The 14319-nt window shown below is 37.0% G+C and overlaps 1 protein-coding gene across 1 annotated transcript; it reads left to right on the top strand.

Moving 5' to 3' along the window:
- Positions 1–11889: 11889 nt before the first annotated feature.
- Positions 11890–12919, top strand: LOC127087576 (ethylene-responsive transcription factor WIN1). Its single transcript, XM_051028482.1, has 2 exons — positions 11890–12124; positions 12216–12919. The coding sequence occupies exons 1-2, from the start codon at positions 12045–12047 to the stop codon at positions 12685–12687; spliced, it is 552 nt and encodes a 183-aa protein (XP_050884439.1). The 5' UTR covers positions 11890–12044; the 3' UTR covers positions 12688–12919.
- The last annotated feature ends 1400 nt before the right edge of the window (positions 12920–14319 follow it).

Genomic DNA, 14319 nt, shown 5'->3' with positions numbered 1-14319 from the left:
TCCCATTCGTCGGTAGACGTCTGGTCGTGGTTTCTCTCTTCCCATTCGTCGGTAGACGTCTGGTCGTGGTTTCTCTCTTCCCATTCGTTGATAGACGTCTGGTCGTGGTTTCTCTCTTTCCATTCGTGCGTTGACGTCTGGTCGTAGTTTCTCTCTTCCCATTCATCCGTTGATGTCTGGTCGAGGTTTCTTTGATTCATCCCCCGCAGAGTGCAAATTCTGGGTTCTTTTGGTATTCAATCCCTGTTTACCTTGAAGGTCTGACGGCCGTTGCTCTCATCTGTTCAGGTTCTCAGTTGATTGAATAGGGGAAGCTGTAGCACCTCAAATTTGCACCCCCATTCATGCATTCATTTCATTTTTTAGGTCATTTTAACATTACATATTGCATTGCATCTTGGCAGTCAGCACCGGCATCAAGAGAATTCCTCAGTGCAAAAGAGCAAGTATTTCCTTGAGATGAAGGCCACGTGATCATTCTAAAGAGCTTATATGAGCCAAGGTTCATTTTGAAGCAACTTTGCCAAGTGGTAGAGGTCCAAAGTCATCAGTGCATTTTCAGGTCATCTGAGGCCCATACAAGTCAATTGTGCGGTCAACTGAGGGCTTTGAGGTGGAGAAATGGTTTGAGACACTTCATTCATGTCCAAAAGAGGCTTATTCATCATGTCAAACATCTACCTTGAAGATTTTGAAGTCAGATCAAAAGTTTCCCAAAATGGAAAGTGACCTGTAATTTCAAGTTTCCAAAAATGGCAAGTTTTTGGACTAGATTCAACTTGACTTTCCAACATCAAAGAAGCTTCAAATGAAATTTTGGTCAACATGAAAGTTGAAGATCTTTCTCTCCTCTTTTCAAAAAAGTCCAAGATCATGATCACTTGATGAATGGTTGAGAAGTTATGAGTAAAGGATCTCAAAGTGTACATGGAAGTTCAACATGGCATAACTTTGGCTACAAAGCTCCAAATTGAGTCACTCTTTTTGCAAAATGCTTGTCATGACCAATAGTTTTCAAATCAAACATTGCATTGCATGAAAGAGAATCACATGATCATTTGTCCATTCAAGTGCATTTTGGAGGGAAAGTGCATAATTTGAAATTGGTGAATCATACATGCAAAATTCCACTTCTATGTTGTTCTTGAGCTGATTTTAAGTGATTTTGAATCTTGCATGTGCACTGTTCACGTGCATTTTTGCCATGCAAGGGTGCATTTGCCAAATTGGTCATACACCTCATTTCTCATTAATTTTCCATTAGCCAAGCCTAATTGTGATTAGCAGCATAATTAACACAGGGTATAAATAGATAATCCTAACTGAATTGCACAGTTTCACACATTCTAGATCTAGAATCTCATTTCCCACCAAATTTTCTCTCATTCCAAATTCGAATTTTCTTCACATAACACCTCAATTTTATTGTATATTCGTGTTCATTGATCATCATTTAGTAGGGATCAAGCTGTGGATTGAAGAAATTGGCCAAGAATCATGCACACACCAAGCTTGAAGATGAACATGGAACTTGAAGTTTGAGCTGCATTCAAGTGGATTTAAGCATCAATTCGTGGATAAAGCTTCCATACACAAGCTTAGGAGTGGATCTGGACATTGCTGGAGCTTGAATCCAAGAAATCAGTTCACTGTTCTTCAAAGAGGTTGGATTTCGAATCTCATTATTTGCCATTTGCTTACCATGATTAGATAGGTCTCGATGCACTGAGAATTCTGATGTGAATTTTGTTGAAAATGGATGGATATTGAGTGAGTTATGGTGAATTCAAGTTTGATGCATGAATTTGTTTTCCTTCGATTCGCGTTGGTTATGGAGTTTTAGACTTAAATAATGTTAGATCCTTGTTCCTGGTGATGAGACGAGTCGAACCGTGTATGATATGTGAAAATCTGGAAAAATTATTGATGAATGTTGCCGGAGCATGACCGGAGAAGATGACCGGAAACACTGTTCCGGTCATCTGGTTCATCAGCTAGGGTTCCCTGTGGAAGCGCCCTTCACTTTGCTGTCCCGTGTTCGATTCCATCTTGCCATGCGTTTTTTATTTCACTTGTTTTCCCCTAAGTGAAGCGCGGCGTTTTGATAACGCCTTGGACCTTGTGGTCCTCAGTTCGAGCCTGGCTTTGGTTCATTTCCATTTATTCCAGTTGTACTGAAACGCGCTTGCAACCTAGCATGCCTTGGTTCGATTCCAGGCATGGACATTTCATTTGATTTTATTTTCTGAGCGTTTCTTTGACTTGCATGGCCTTGTTCGATCCTTGCTGAAGGCACATTGCTGATTTTCCATGTTTCAACATTATTTCCTATTATTTCAACATTATTTTATTTTGCTTATTAATTTCCAAAAATCATAAAAAATAGCATATGCACCCAATTTAATCCATTATTTTTTCCACATGTTCATTTTAATGTCTATTATTTTGTAATGTGATTTTCCTGATTTTAGCATTTCTGGTTTTTTTTTATTGAGAATTGATGTTTGAATGTGATGCACATGTGACATGTAGTGCTAATTGATTTGTGAAATGCTCATATTTGATCCAATTGCCTTGAAATTTGACATGCTTGTTCTATACATATGACATGATCTTTTAGCTTTTGTTTGGCATTTTTAGCATATTCCATCTCTGTTTTGGACACATGAATACATGGTGTGACAATGTGTGTCACACATTTGGATGTTAATCTTGTTCATTTTCATTCCTAGGTCATTTGATCTCCTTTGATTCTAATTTTTTGCATCATGCTTTTCCATAACATGTTGATATTATATAAAAAATTTCATGATCATTGAATGTGTTTCTGATTTAATGTGCATTTTCTCATTTGTATGCCCAATTGTTGATCACATTGTATGCCTTTGCCTTAGCATGATCATTAGATGGATTTGCCTTAGGATTTGAGTCTGGTCCTTTTTATGACATGTTCTTACTTGATTAAATGTGCTTCATGTGGAATATTGGTTGCTGTTTTGACTATTTGCTTTGCCTTTGACCCTAGTCTTGGTACTAGTGGCTTGTACTCACCTTTTGAGCTTTGTATTTCAGGTTCAAGCAATTAGCTCTAGTGGTTGATGTGATCTCAATTCATGAGATGCAAATTACTTTGTACACTAACCTTTGTTGTATTGTAGGTCCCTTGGTGATGAACTCACTTGAGTTGTTTACACATAGGACTTGTATTGTGCACATATTGGAAATGTCCCACTGTTGATTGTCTGTTTGGTTTGTCTGAATATGATATTGACTTGTTTGACTTTCTTACAGGTACATTAGTCGCTTTTAGCTCTCGCTTGAGCTTTGCTTTGCTTTGTGGTTGGCATACCACCTAGGTAATCATTCTCTAACTCCATGTAGTCTGAAAGCCCTGTCGTTTCTTTTGGCAGGCATTTGGCTGAAGTCCTCCTTAAGAGGCAATGACTGTGTATGTTTATATTTGTGTTGAAGACCTCCTTGTCGATGGTACTTAAGTCCTCCTAAGTGAAGAGGCAATTGACAGATAGAAGGGATTTGCAATCAATCCCCTGTTAATCGTTGAGTCATTCATTATGCTCGCACTACGTGCTGACGCTCTTGAACCTAACCTAAGATCTTGTATATAGAGTCAGTCCAGTGGAATAGGGTCCCTCATTCTGGATCCCCACACATTCTTTATCATAAGCTCACCCAGGCCAGGGTTAAGAGCTATGAGGTCTTATCCTCATTACATTTCATCTGCTCACCCTGACGGTCAATGTCAGCGGTTAAGAGCTCCTCAGCACACCCCTACAGTGTTGGCTTGTTTGTCGAGGTTGATATGACCCCTTGACTAAAGCCCAACCTTGTATGAGCCGCTTGTTTGCATATAGAGTGTGTTGCTTGATTGCTTGTTTGCTTATCTGTGAATCTTTCATATGTTTGCTTTCCATGCATGTTTGTTTGTTTGAGGAGTCAGATGTAAGACCATCGATTGGCTATCTGTTTCCTGTTTTGTTTGTGGAGTTAGACGTAAGACCATTAATTGGTTGTCTGTTTCCCGTTTTGTTTGTGGAGTTAGATGTAAGACCATTGATTGGATTTCTGTTTCCCATTTTCGTTGTTCTCTCTTGAGACTTGCTTTTTATATCCCCCTAGGTTTGCTAGACTTCGTATAGTCTCTCGTTTGCATGTCAATTAAGGTAGCATGTTTCCTTCGTCTAGGACTTCCTTTCTTGCATGAGCATTCCTAAAACACAAACAAACTTTATCTTCTCTTAAGGACACGTTGACTCCTTCTACTACAGGTGAGTAAGTCTCAAAAGGTCGAGCATCCGGTAGATTGTGTAGTAACGTCGTTCACTTAAAAAACACAAAACAAACAGAAATAGTTTAGCCGAACTACGGCAACTCTGATTCTCATGTCCAGATGAGATACGTAGGCACGAGATGCGATGTCTTGTCGAGTTTGACTGACGACTAACATTTAATCCTTGTTGGTTTTCTCCCTCGTTGCGATTCTTTTCTCTCGCCTTCGTTGCGATCGAGACCTTCCTTTTCTCTTGCCCTAGTTGCAATCGAGACCCTTCTTCTCTTCGTGTGTGTTTGTTAGGAGTCAGATGTAAGTCCATTTATTGGCATTCCGTTTCCTGTTTGCATTTGTTTGTTCGGAGGCCGATGTAAGCCCATTTATTGGCATTCCATTTCCTGTTGTGTGTTTCTTTTGACGTCTTAGCGTCTCCTTTCAGTGTTTGTTTCGGCGTGCGTTAGCCGAGCTACGAGTGCTTTGATTCTTACTATGGTTAGAGAAGATACTTATGCATAGGATGCGATATCCTAGCGAGCACGTTTCCCATTTCCCCGAACTACGTCGACTCTGATGTTTGTTTCTGACAAACTACGTAGGCCCAGGATGCGACATCCTGCCGAGTCCGCTTTCTCCGTCTTCTTTCACCTGTTTTCTTATTCCAGTGTGTGTCCATTCTTTGAGCAGTTAACAGCAACCTTTTCCTATTCTTTTGAGCGTGGATCCCGTCGAGTACGACGAACGTGAGGGGTGCTAATACCTTCCCCTTGCGTAACCGACTCCCGTACCTTGCAATCTCTGGTCGTAAGACCATTCCTTTCCCCTTTTCAGGTTTACTTTGAGCGTTTCCTTTCCCTCCTTTGGGATAAATAACGCACGGTGGCGGCTCTGTTTCTTTTTCCCGCCGGTTGTTTTTCGCGTATGCGACACAAGCTAGACAAAAATCCACAAGCTGAAAATCAGAAGATAGCATAGCTGGAAAGTGAGAAGGCAGACCATGCAAAAACCATCTCAAAATTGAAGACTGAAGTCATGTTTCAAAATTCTAAATTAGAAGAGATGACCAAGTATGTAAGGATGTTAAGCAATGGGTCTGACTCCTTAGACAAGATTCTTCAAACTGGACAAATAACAGGAGACAAATTTGGCATTGGGTATAATAACTCAAAACCTCAGAGCAGTGACACTGGTGTCAAACCTCAAGGCAAACTTAAGTGCGTTCAACAACATGTGATGTCACATTATATGTCACAGCACCAATGGAGAAAACAGTTGAAAGGAAAACACCAAAGATGGAGATGCCATTACTGTGGGAAATTTGGTCATCTAAAGCCTTTCTGCTATAAACTGTATGGCTATCCTAGGCCTGCTCATCATCAAGATCACCATCAATTCAGATCCAAACATCACATGCCTATCATCAAAAAGCAATGGGTCCCTAAGACAAATGTCACAAGTCTGATAGCTCACATTCCCCTCAGAATCTCAGCCAAAGAAGAATGGTACTTTGATAGTGGATGCTCCAGACACATGACTGGAAACCAAGACCTGCTAACTGATCTGCATCACCATACTATAAGTCATGCAACCTTTGGAAATGGAGCAAAAGGTGAAATCAAGGGAACAGGTAAGCTTGATTGCGTTGGAGTACCTAGACTTGACAAAGTTCTACTAGTCAAAGGCTTAACTGCAAACCTCATAAGCATCAGCCAACTATGCGATCAAGGTCTGAATGTTAACTTCACCAAGACTGAATGTCTAATCCTGGACATAAAGAGTGAAGTAATTATGAGAGGAATCAGGACCAAAGATAATTGCTACATATGGAGCTCTCAACTGGATTGTCCCTTAAAGTATTGGTTGAGAACAGATACTCTCAAGAGTGATGCAAAACAAGGCTGGGGAAAATGTCATACAAAGATGTCACACTAGAAGCTCAGAGGAGAAAAGGTTATGATGGCTCAAAAACCTGAGAGATTAGACCAAACAGGTGGACATTTGACCAGTCACAGGGAGAATGGAACATTGGGACTAAGCCACAAAGGACTCTGTTCAAAAAGGCCAAGGACAATATTGAGAAGATTTGGATGACACCTGTGAAAGATACAGAAGATGATAGCAGTAGGGCTCAACTAGGTTGGATGAACCTATTATTGATTGCATACAATGTCACGCACGATGTCATAACATCGTATTATGACTTCCTGAATGCTGAAGCCAGGTCCAAAAATCAGACTCAAGACATATGGACAAAGTACTGCTCTAGCTATTATCGCTCCATTAGAAAATTTGTGGAAGACAAATTCAGAAGTCAAAAGCTTGGACTGGAACTAGCAGACAAGCTTGCAAGAAATTTGGGTAAAACTGAATATGAGGGAGGAAAATTAGGGATTTGGACTCTTGAGAAGTTATGGCAATTAAAAAGAAAAAATAAAAGAAATAAAAATAATGTCTGCCCTTTTAAAAGAAAGAGCCCCATTAATGATAAATCATTCCCAAGTTTTGAAAATAGTATCTATTCCCTTAGCACACGCTACCTAAACTCAGCAACTGCCATTTCCATTCAACTTCTAAGAAAAGCTCATCTAGGGCAAAGAAACTTTCCTCAAAAGTCCTACAACATGTCTCAACATCCATCATCATCTGGTACCAAATCCTCCCAACATGCAAAGACTCCTTCTATGGAGTTTGTAGATGAAGACATAATGGACGTCACTCCTCTGTGCATGATACCGGGCGACACCACTGGTACTTCCTCCAAGGCTGGAGATAAGCAAGGTAATACCTCTGGTAACTCCTCTCTTCCTAAAGACATGTACTACACCGATCGTGCTATAAGGAGACTGGTTACGAGAATTCTGAGTGAAGGACATAAAGTTGAAGGAGTTTATACCCCTCTGTCCAGAAGGGAACCCTCCCCTGAGGGAGAACCCCATGCAGATAAAGATGATGATTCATCTATATCTGAAAAGGAGGTGGCTGCTGAAGGGCTTTGCTCTCTAGGTAAAACCCTACCTAGCAAGAAACAAAATGTGCCTCAAGAAAATATTATTGATCTGGAGGAAGAAAGCACTGAAGGAGAGGATGATCCTTTGGTTCATCTGGTTAAACCTAGCGTAGCTGAGAAACTGAGAACTAAGAAAGGAAAAAGTATGGCTAAAATGAGAGCTGCTAGAGTGAAAAAGACTGCAGGAGTAGGACCCTCAAAATCCTGGAGCAAGGTTGAGGTTGGAAAAAGAAAAGAAAGAGACAGCTCTGATTCTGAGGAGAATGTTAAAGACGATGTCCCAGACATCTCCCCTGCAAAAAGGCAGGCTGGTTAGAAATCTCCTGGCAAGACTGTTGCTGCTACTAGTGTACAGCTTGACAAAATCTCCTTTCACATGAAAGATGGAGCAGCAAAATGGAAATATGTCATTCAGAGAAGAGTAGCCATTGAAAGAGAGCTTGGACAAGAAGTTATAGAAGTAAAGGAGATAATTGAGCTGATCAAGAATGCTGGACTCATGAAGACTATGGTGACCCTACCCCAATGCTATGAGGGACTGGTAAAAGAGTTTATTGTTAATATCCCTGAGGATATTCATGATAAGAACAGCAGGGAGTTTTGCAAGGTATTTGTAAGAGGCAAATGTGTGAAATTCTCATCAAGTGTCATCAACAAGTTCCTAGGAAGAGGAATGGATGGAGGAGTAGACCTAGAAACCACAGACAATGAGGTCTGTAGGGTTATCACTACTGGCCAAGTTAAGGAATGGCCTAGTAGAAATCACTTATCAGCTGGAAAGCTCAGTTTAAATATGCCATCCTGCATAAGATTGGCTCATCTAATTGGATTCCTACTAATCATGCTTCTACTATCTCCATCAATCTTAGAAGAATCATTCATGCTATTGGAACAAGGGTTAACTATGATTTTGGCAAGTTCATATTTGAACAAACCATTAGACATGCTTCTACAAATATTGTGAAGTTACCCATTGCCTTCCCCTCCCTTATTTATGGCATTATCCTGAGCCAACAACCAGGGATTCTGAGCACAAGTGACATTCCAAGCAGGAGAAAATCCCCTTTGTCCATTCATTACAAGTTGTTTGAGGGAAGTCATGTCAATGATGTCATGACATCTGCCAGAAGGGAGTCTACATCTAAAGGAAGCCTGATTGACCAACTAAAAGAGACCTGCAAAGAATTAGACAATGGTATAAGGGTGGCCAAGGCCAAAAAAGAAGCGTTAGAAGTTCTCATTTGTAGCCTGGAAAAGGAAGACATAGAAAAGGCTGGAAAGGACTCAAATACAAGATCCCAAACCAGTTCTGAAAGCTCAGAAGACTCTGAAGGTGCGGGTGAAGATGAAGATGAAGGTGAAGGTGATACTTCTTCTGACTAATGGTTCCTGCCTGAATTGAAGACTGGAAGGTGTGGTGGAAGCTGGGCTGCTGTTTGGAAGGCTGTTGTCTTGATTGGTTTTTGTTTTTGTATTTTGTGGCAGTCCTCTTGATGCCTGTTATGTAATATTTAGGGCTCCTAATGAGTTCCTTGGATTTGTTCATTATTCTAGCTATCACAGCTGTGTTTAATGATGTTGTGTACTTCCTGAATATTATGTTTTAACATGCTTAATGTTATAACATCAGTTTTGACTTTCTCTGCTAGGCTAATAGACATTTATTTTGTCTGATTGGTCACCTTTGGTCAATTTTGACTAAAAAGGGGGAGAAGTGCTTGATATGGAAGTTGGATGTGGCTGAACAGAAGTACAACTATTATTGAAAGAGGTGCACAGGTGCTGTTGTTGAAGCAGATGTCAGTATGACATTCTGGCTGGTACAGGTGCTGGAGTTACATTAGCTGTTATATTTGATGCATGCACAGATTTAGGGGGAGAAGAAGTACCCTGGTGCATTGTGCATTTGTGTGTCTTACTAGTTGCATCCATAACTAGTAATTCTGATTGTTGCACAGATTTAGGGGGAGGAGAAGTACCCGTGTGCATGTGCGTATTACTAGTAGCCATAGCTAGTAATTATTTTGCTTCTGTTGCTGATTAAACTTCTGTTATGTTGTTTAACTGCTGATAGTTTGTCTTATGAACAAAAAGGACAGATATATGTTTTAGCCAAAATTTGCCAAAGGGGGAGTTTGTTGATTCTAAGTGTTGGCAGCAATTTTGGTAAAACAAAGAGTGTTCACAAGATGTCATGTGTGATGTCTTAACATGAGATATCCTATGTACCTGCTGGTGTTAAAGAACATGTGCAAGCAGGATTGTTTCAGAATGCCACATACAATGACAAGGCTTCTGATATTGGTTGTACCTGCTGGAGCTTATATGGAAGACATGTTCTTGCAGGATTGTTTCAGATGACATACACAATGTCATGGTATCTGATATGGCTGTACCTGCTATAAAAGGAAATTGGATTATGCAGGATTTTTCTAGGATGTCAGACCCGATGTCATGACATCCTGTACACAGAACATTCAGTATGAATGTCTGGTGTTTTGTGATTGCACAATTAATGGCAATCATATTTGGTTGATTGAAGATATGGCTAGCTGGCGTATTCAATCAGGGATTTCAACCAGATTTGATTATTTTCCAAGGAGATCTATACAACTGTTATAAAAAGATTTGATTGGAAAATATATTTAGGGTTTTCAAGATATCCAAGCCCAGCAGATTGCTTCTATAAAAAGGGGCTTAGAAAACCTATTTGAACACACAACCAAGACTGAGCGAAATTTAGAGAGAGAGCTAGGGTTTGTGTATGTAGGTCATTCAAGTCATCCATTGATGATTGAATTGGACTGATTTGTCTTCTTGATCAAAGTTGTGAAGCAAGATCAAGAGTGTGTCTTCTTGATTGAAACTGTGAAGTAAAATCAAGAGTTTTGTAATTGAAAAGTATTTTCTTTTCACAAGGGTTGTTGTTTAAAATCACGGGTGTGTGATTGTAAGGGAAGTGAGTGGGTTCTCATATCTAAGAGTGCTTAGGTAGAAGTTGCACGGGTAGAGATTAGGTGAGAAAGACTGTAACTTGTTGAAGTGTACGGATAGTCTTTGAACTAATTCTATTATAGTGAATTTCCTTCCTGGCTTGGTAGCCCCCAGACGTAGGTGAGTTGCACCGAACTGGGTTAACAATTGCTTGTGTGATTTGCTTTACAATTCTGTTTATATTTCCATTGTGTATTAAAAGATATTAGTGTCGTAACATCACCTTCGACATCTTATATCTGATACCAGAATTTCAAAGAAAAAATGGTAATACCTATTTTGCCCCCTGCAATAAAGGGAATTTTTGAAAAACCCATATAGAAAAAGGATTGGATTCTCTTTCAATTTTTTTAATTTCTTTTAATGGTGTGGAATATATTTATTATATTTATTTAAATTATTTAAATGTGTTAATTTAAATTAATTTAATATATTTATTGAATATATTTATTTACATATTTATTGAATATATTTATTTACATATTAATTGAATATATTATTAAATATTAATGAATTTAAATAATTATTTTTTAAAATATTTATTAATTACATTTTAAAAATAAAAATTAATTACTATTTAATTATTATTATTTATTTTATTTTAGTGATGTGGAATATATTTATTTTATTTATTGAAATAAATTTAATATATTAATTTTTAATTAATTTAATATACTAATTGAATATATTTATTTACATATTAATTGAATATATTTACTTACATATTAATTGAATATATTTATTTTAATATATTATTTAATATTGATGAATTTAAATAATCACTAATTTAAATATTTATTAATTACATTTTATTAAATGAAATTTAGTCAATATTTATTAACTAATTATTTTCATTTTATTAATTACTATTTGAACGTTTAAAATTAAATATTTAAAATGTAATTACTATTTAATAAAATTTAATTAATAATTAAAATATGTAGATATTAATTAATTAAATAAATGTATTCATTTAATATATAATTTAATTAATTTAATTAAAACAAAAATGTACTCAAAATATTTAAAGAAGTGGGATAAATCTTTAAAACAAACAACATGGTCTAGTTGTATAGGTGCCTAGGCATGAAAATGAGTGGTCCTAAGTTCAACTCCTCTTTTGATGCAAAATTTTCATTTTTTGGATATTAAAATTTTCAATATTAGAAAATACAAAAACAAAAATCACATAGATTTAATAAGAAAAAATTTAAAAATAAAAAAATATATCAACTTAGCCATCCACGTTATTAAAAAATAAAAAAGTATGTGATATCAAACTTCTTTTAAGAGATTTTTAAAAAATCATCTATATAACAAAGACAAAATAGATATTAACCCCAAAAAAATCAATTATCTCCGAATCAATTTTATGCATCTGGATTATTTTTACATAAATTGTATTCAAATAGAGTTGAAGCTGTAAATGTATCCAAACATTCTTTAGAAAGCACAGAAGCTTGTGTGTTTTTCTTAAACTTGCATTATAACCCCTAGCTAGCCCTACTACATATGTTTAAGCCATTTCATTGCAATGTCAACATCTAAAGTACAAAGAAGGTAATGTATAATTTCATCATTTTGGTTTTGTATTTACTATGTGATCAGTGGTCACACAATTATACTATCACAATAAGTTCACAAAAGATCCTTAAATTGTTCTATCATTTCCACATTTCAACTCACATTTCTCACTTCTCTCCTTCTATCTCTCTCCCTCATATACCTAGCTAGAGAGGGAAGATCATTCTAACCAACATGGTACAATCAAAGAAGTTCAGAGGTGTCAGGCAACGCCATTGGGGCTCTTGGGTCTCTGAGATTCGTCATCCATTATTGTATTAACCTCACACTCTCATTTATCTATTTTAGTTCTTCATAAAATTTTATATTAATGCATGTTTGTATTTTATATGGTGGTGTGAATAGGAAAAGGAGGGTGTGGTTAGGAACATTTGAAACAGCTGAAGACGCAGCTAAAGCATATGATGAAGCAGCAATTTTGATGAGTGGAAGAAATGCAAAAACTAACTTTCCGATTAATATGGAAAATAAAATCAATTCTATTTCGTCTTCATCTTCAAGTTCAAGTTCAAGTTCAAGTTCTTCAAAAGCATTTTCTGCAGTTCTGAGTGCAAAGTTAAGGAAGTGTTGCAAGTTTCCTTCACCTTCACTCACTTGCTTGAGACTTGATGCAGAGAATTCAAATTTTGGTGTGTGGCAGAAAGGTGCAGGTCCTCGTTCAGAATCAAATTGGATTATGATGGTTGAGTTAGAAAGGAAAAAAAGTGATTCTGTGGTAGAGAAGGTAAAGCCAGAAGAGGAATTAAGTAACAAAGGTTTGGATGATGAACAAAAAGTTGCTTTGCAGATGATCGAAGAACTTCTCAATAGAAACTAAATCAATGCTTTCACTTTCATGTGTGGGACTCACTGAAAGAGAGTTTAATTTGAAGTTGCATGATGTTTGTCCTTGTCTTGGTTTGATTGTCCTATGTAGGAGTGTGTTTTATGAGGATTCATATGTCGTGTTTTACTGTTTACCACATGTGTAACTGCCTATATCCTAAAGTTGAAATTTTATGTTCTATATTAAAAAAAAGCTATATATCTAGTTAACTAATTTGGAGATACCTATGAATTCATTCCATGCATAATTTCTACTTATGATTTTAATGAAGAGAACAGATTTTCTTCTGTCATCTCTCTCATGTCCTTCATCTTCATCTGGTCCTGATTTCAGTCACTCATCCACCAATCAATATTGCTGATGGTATGAGACTCAGATGGGTGGTTGAGATGTTGATTACCAAAAATATGTTATAAATAGTGGATTTTGGTTTTCTAAGTCTATTTTTAATGTTTAATTTTCGTTTAGTTGTTGCTCACATTAACAATTAGCAAGGTATGCCCCAAAATGATGGACTCTAGATTCCTATATAAATAAACAAAACCTATTAAATGAGGAAAAAGATTATGAGAACACTCATCCTAATAGGAAATGAAGCCTAGAGTCATATCTTGTGAAAACACCTAAAATAATAATGAATTTGTTGATAGGTTGTGTGGACCTCGACGCCACCGCGCACCTCGTTGATTCTGGCCGCGGGCCGCACTATTGGTCTGCAGCTCTGTTGTTCTTTGTCGACCTTTTTGTTTCTTTTCGGCTTTCTACAACTTTGATTTCTGAAAGTTCCAAAATACGATTTTTTTTTTCTTCAACATTTAAGATTTTAAGACATACTTCTACATTTATTCACCTTGACTTTAAAATTATCGTGATGTTAATTTACCTGTCAACCACCTTATTACTCTCTAACATGTTGAAATCATTATTCAACAATCTTGATCATGTTCAAGCTACGTTTGAGCCATAACCTTGCCACTTCAATTCATTTGTTTTCAACCATATTTTATTGCTTCACTAGTCTAATAAGATCACAAGTATGATTCTTCAACCATCTTTGACTCCCTTTACTTTCGAATAGCTTCCTGAAGGTCTTTGTTTTTAATTTCTCTAACCCTTCAGTCACATTCAAATTATAAATATCAAAGCCGACATAATTGTATCTTTGAGATGGTACAACTTCATCCTTACCTTGTCACGAGTCAAATGATAATTAGAGACTTTTGTAATTGTTCTCTCATTGCTACTAGTATCCATAACAACAAATTTCACCTCAAACTGAGTCTTCTTCGCCATAGTTTCTAAAATCTTCATCTTCAGATGTTCACTCTTCCTCTTCTTCCTATACTCATTGAAAGTAATACATTCACGATTGGTAAACTTTTGTGCTCCATATTCCACTAGCCACAACTTATAACCCTTATCACTTCTTGGATAGCTATTGAAGACATAATTCACAATCTTAATATCAAGCTGAATTAGCTTGATTTTATCAATAGGTAATGTTATAATAACCTTCAAAATAGAGTAGCATACAAGTTTCCTACTTCAAACCTCCATAAGTGTCGGAAAGTTTATTAAAGTGTAAAGGCATTTGCCGACCAAATAAGCTACTTTTCCATCAGT

Source organism: Lathyrus oleraceus, chromosome 5 (assembly GCF_024323335.1).
Source record: "Lathyrus oleraceus cultivar Zhongwan6 chromosome 5, CAAS_Psat_ZW6_1.0, whole genome shotgun sequence".
NCBI lineage: Eukaryota > Viridiplantae > Streptophyta > Magnoliopsida > Fabales > Fabaceae > Lathyrus > Lathyrus oleraceus.
The sequence above is the reverse complement of the archived record's forward strand: the minus strand, read 5'-3'. Positions and strand labels throughout refer to the sequence as shown.

Bases quoted from the DNA above. Each gene is read 5' to 3' on its own strand.
- LOC127087576 (XM_051028482.1), top strand. From the start codon at position 12,045: ATGGTACAATCAAAGAAGTTCAGAGGTGTCAGGCAACGCCATTGGGGC. The intron at 12,125-12,215 runs GTATTAACCTCA...TGGTGTGAATAG, and splicing joins GAGATTCGTCATCCATTATT to GAAAAGGAGGGTGTGGTTAG.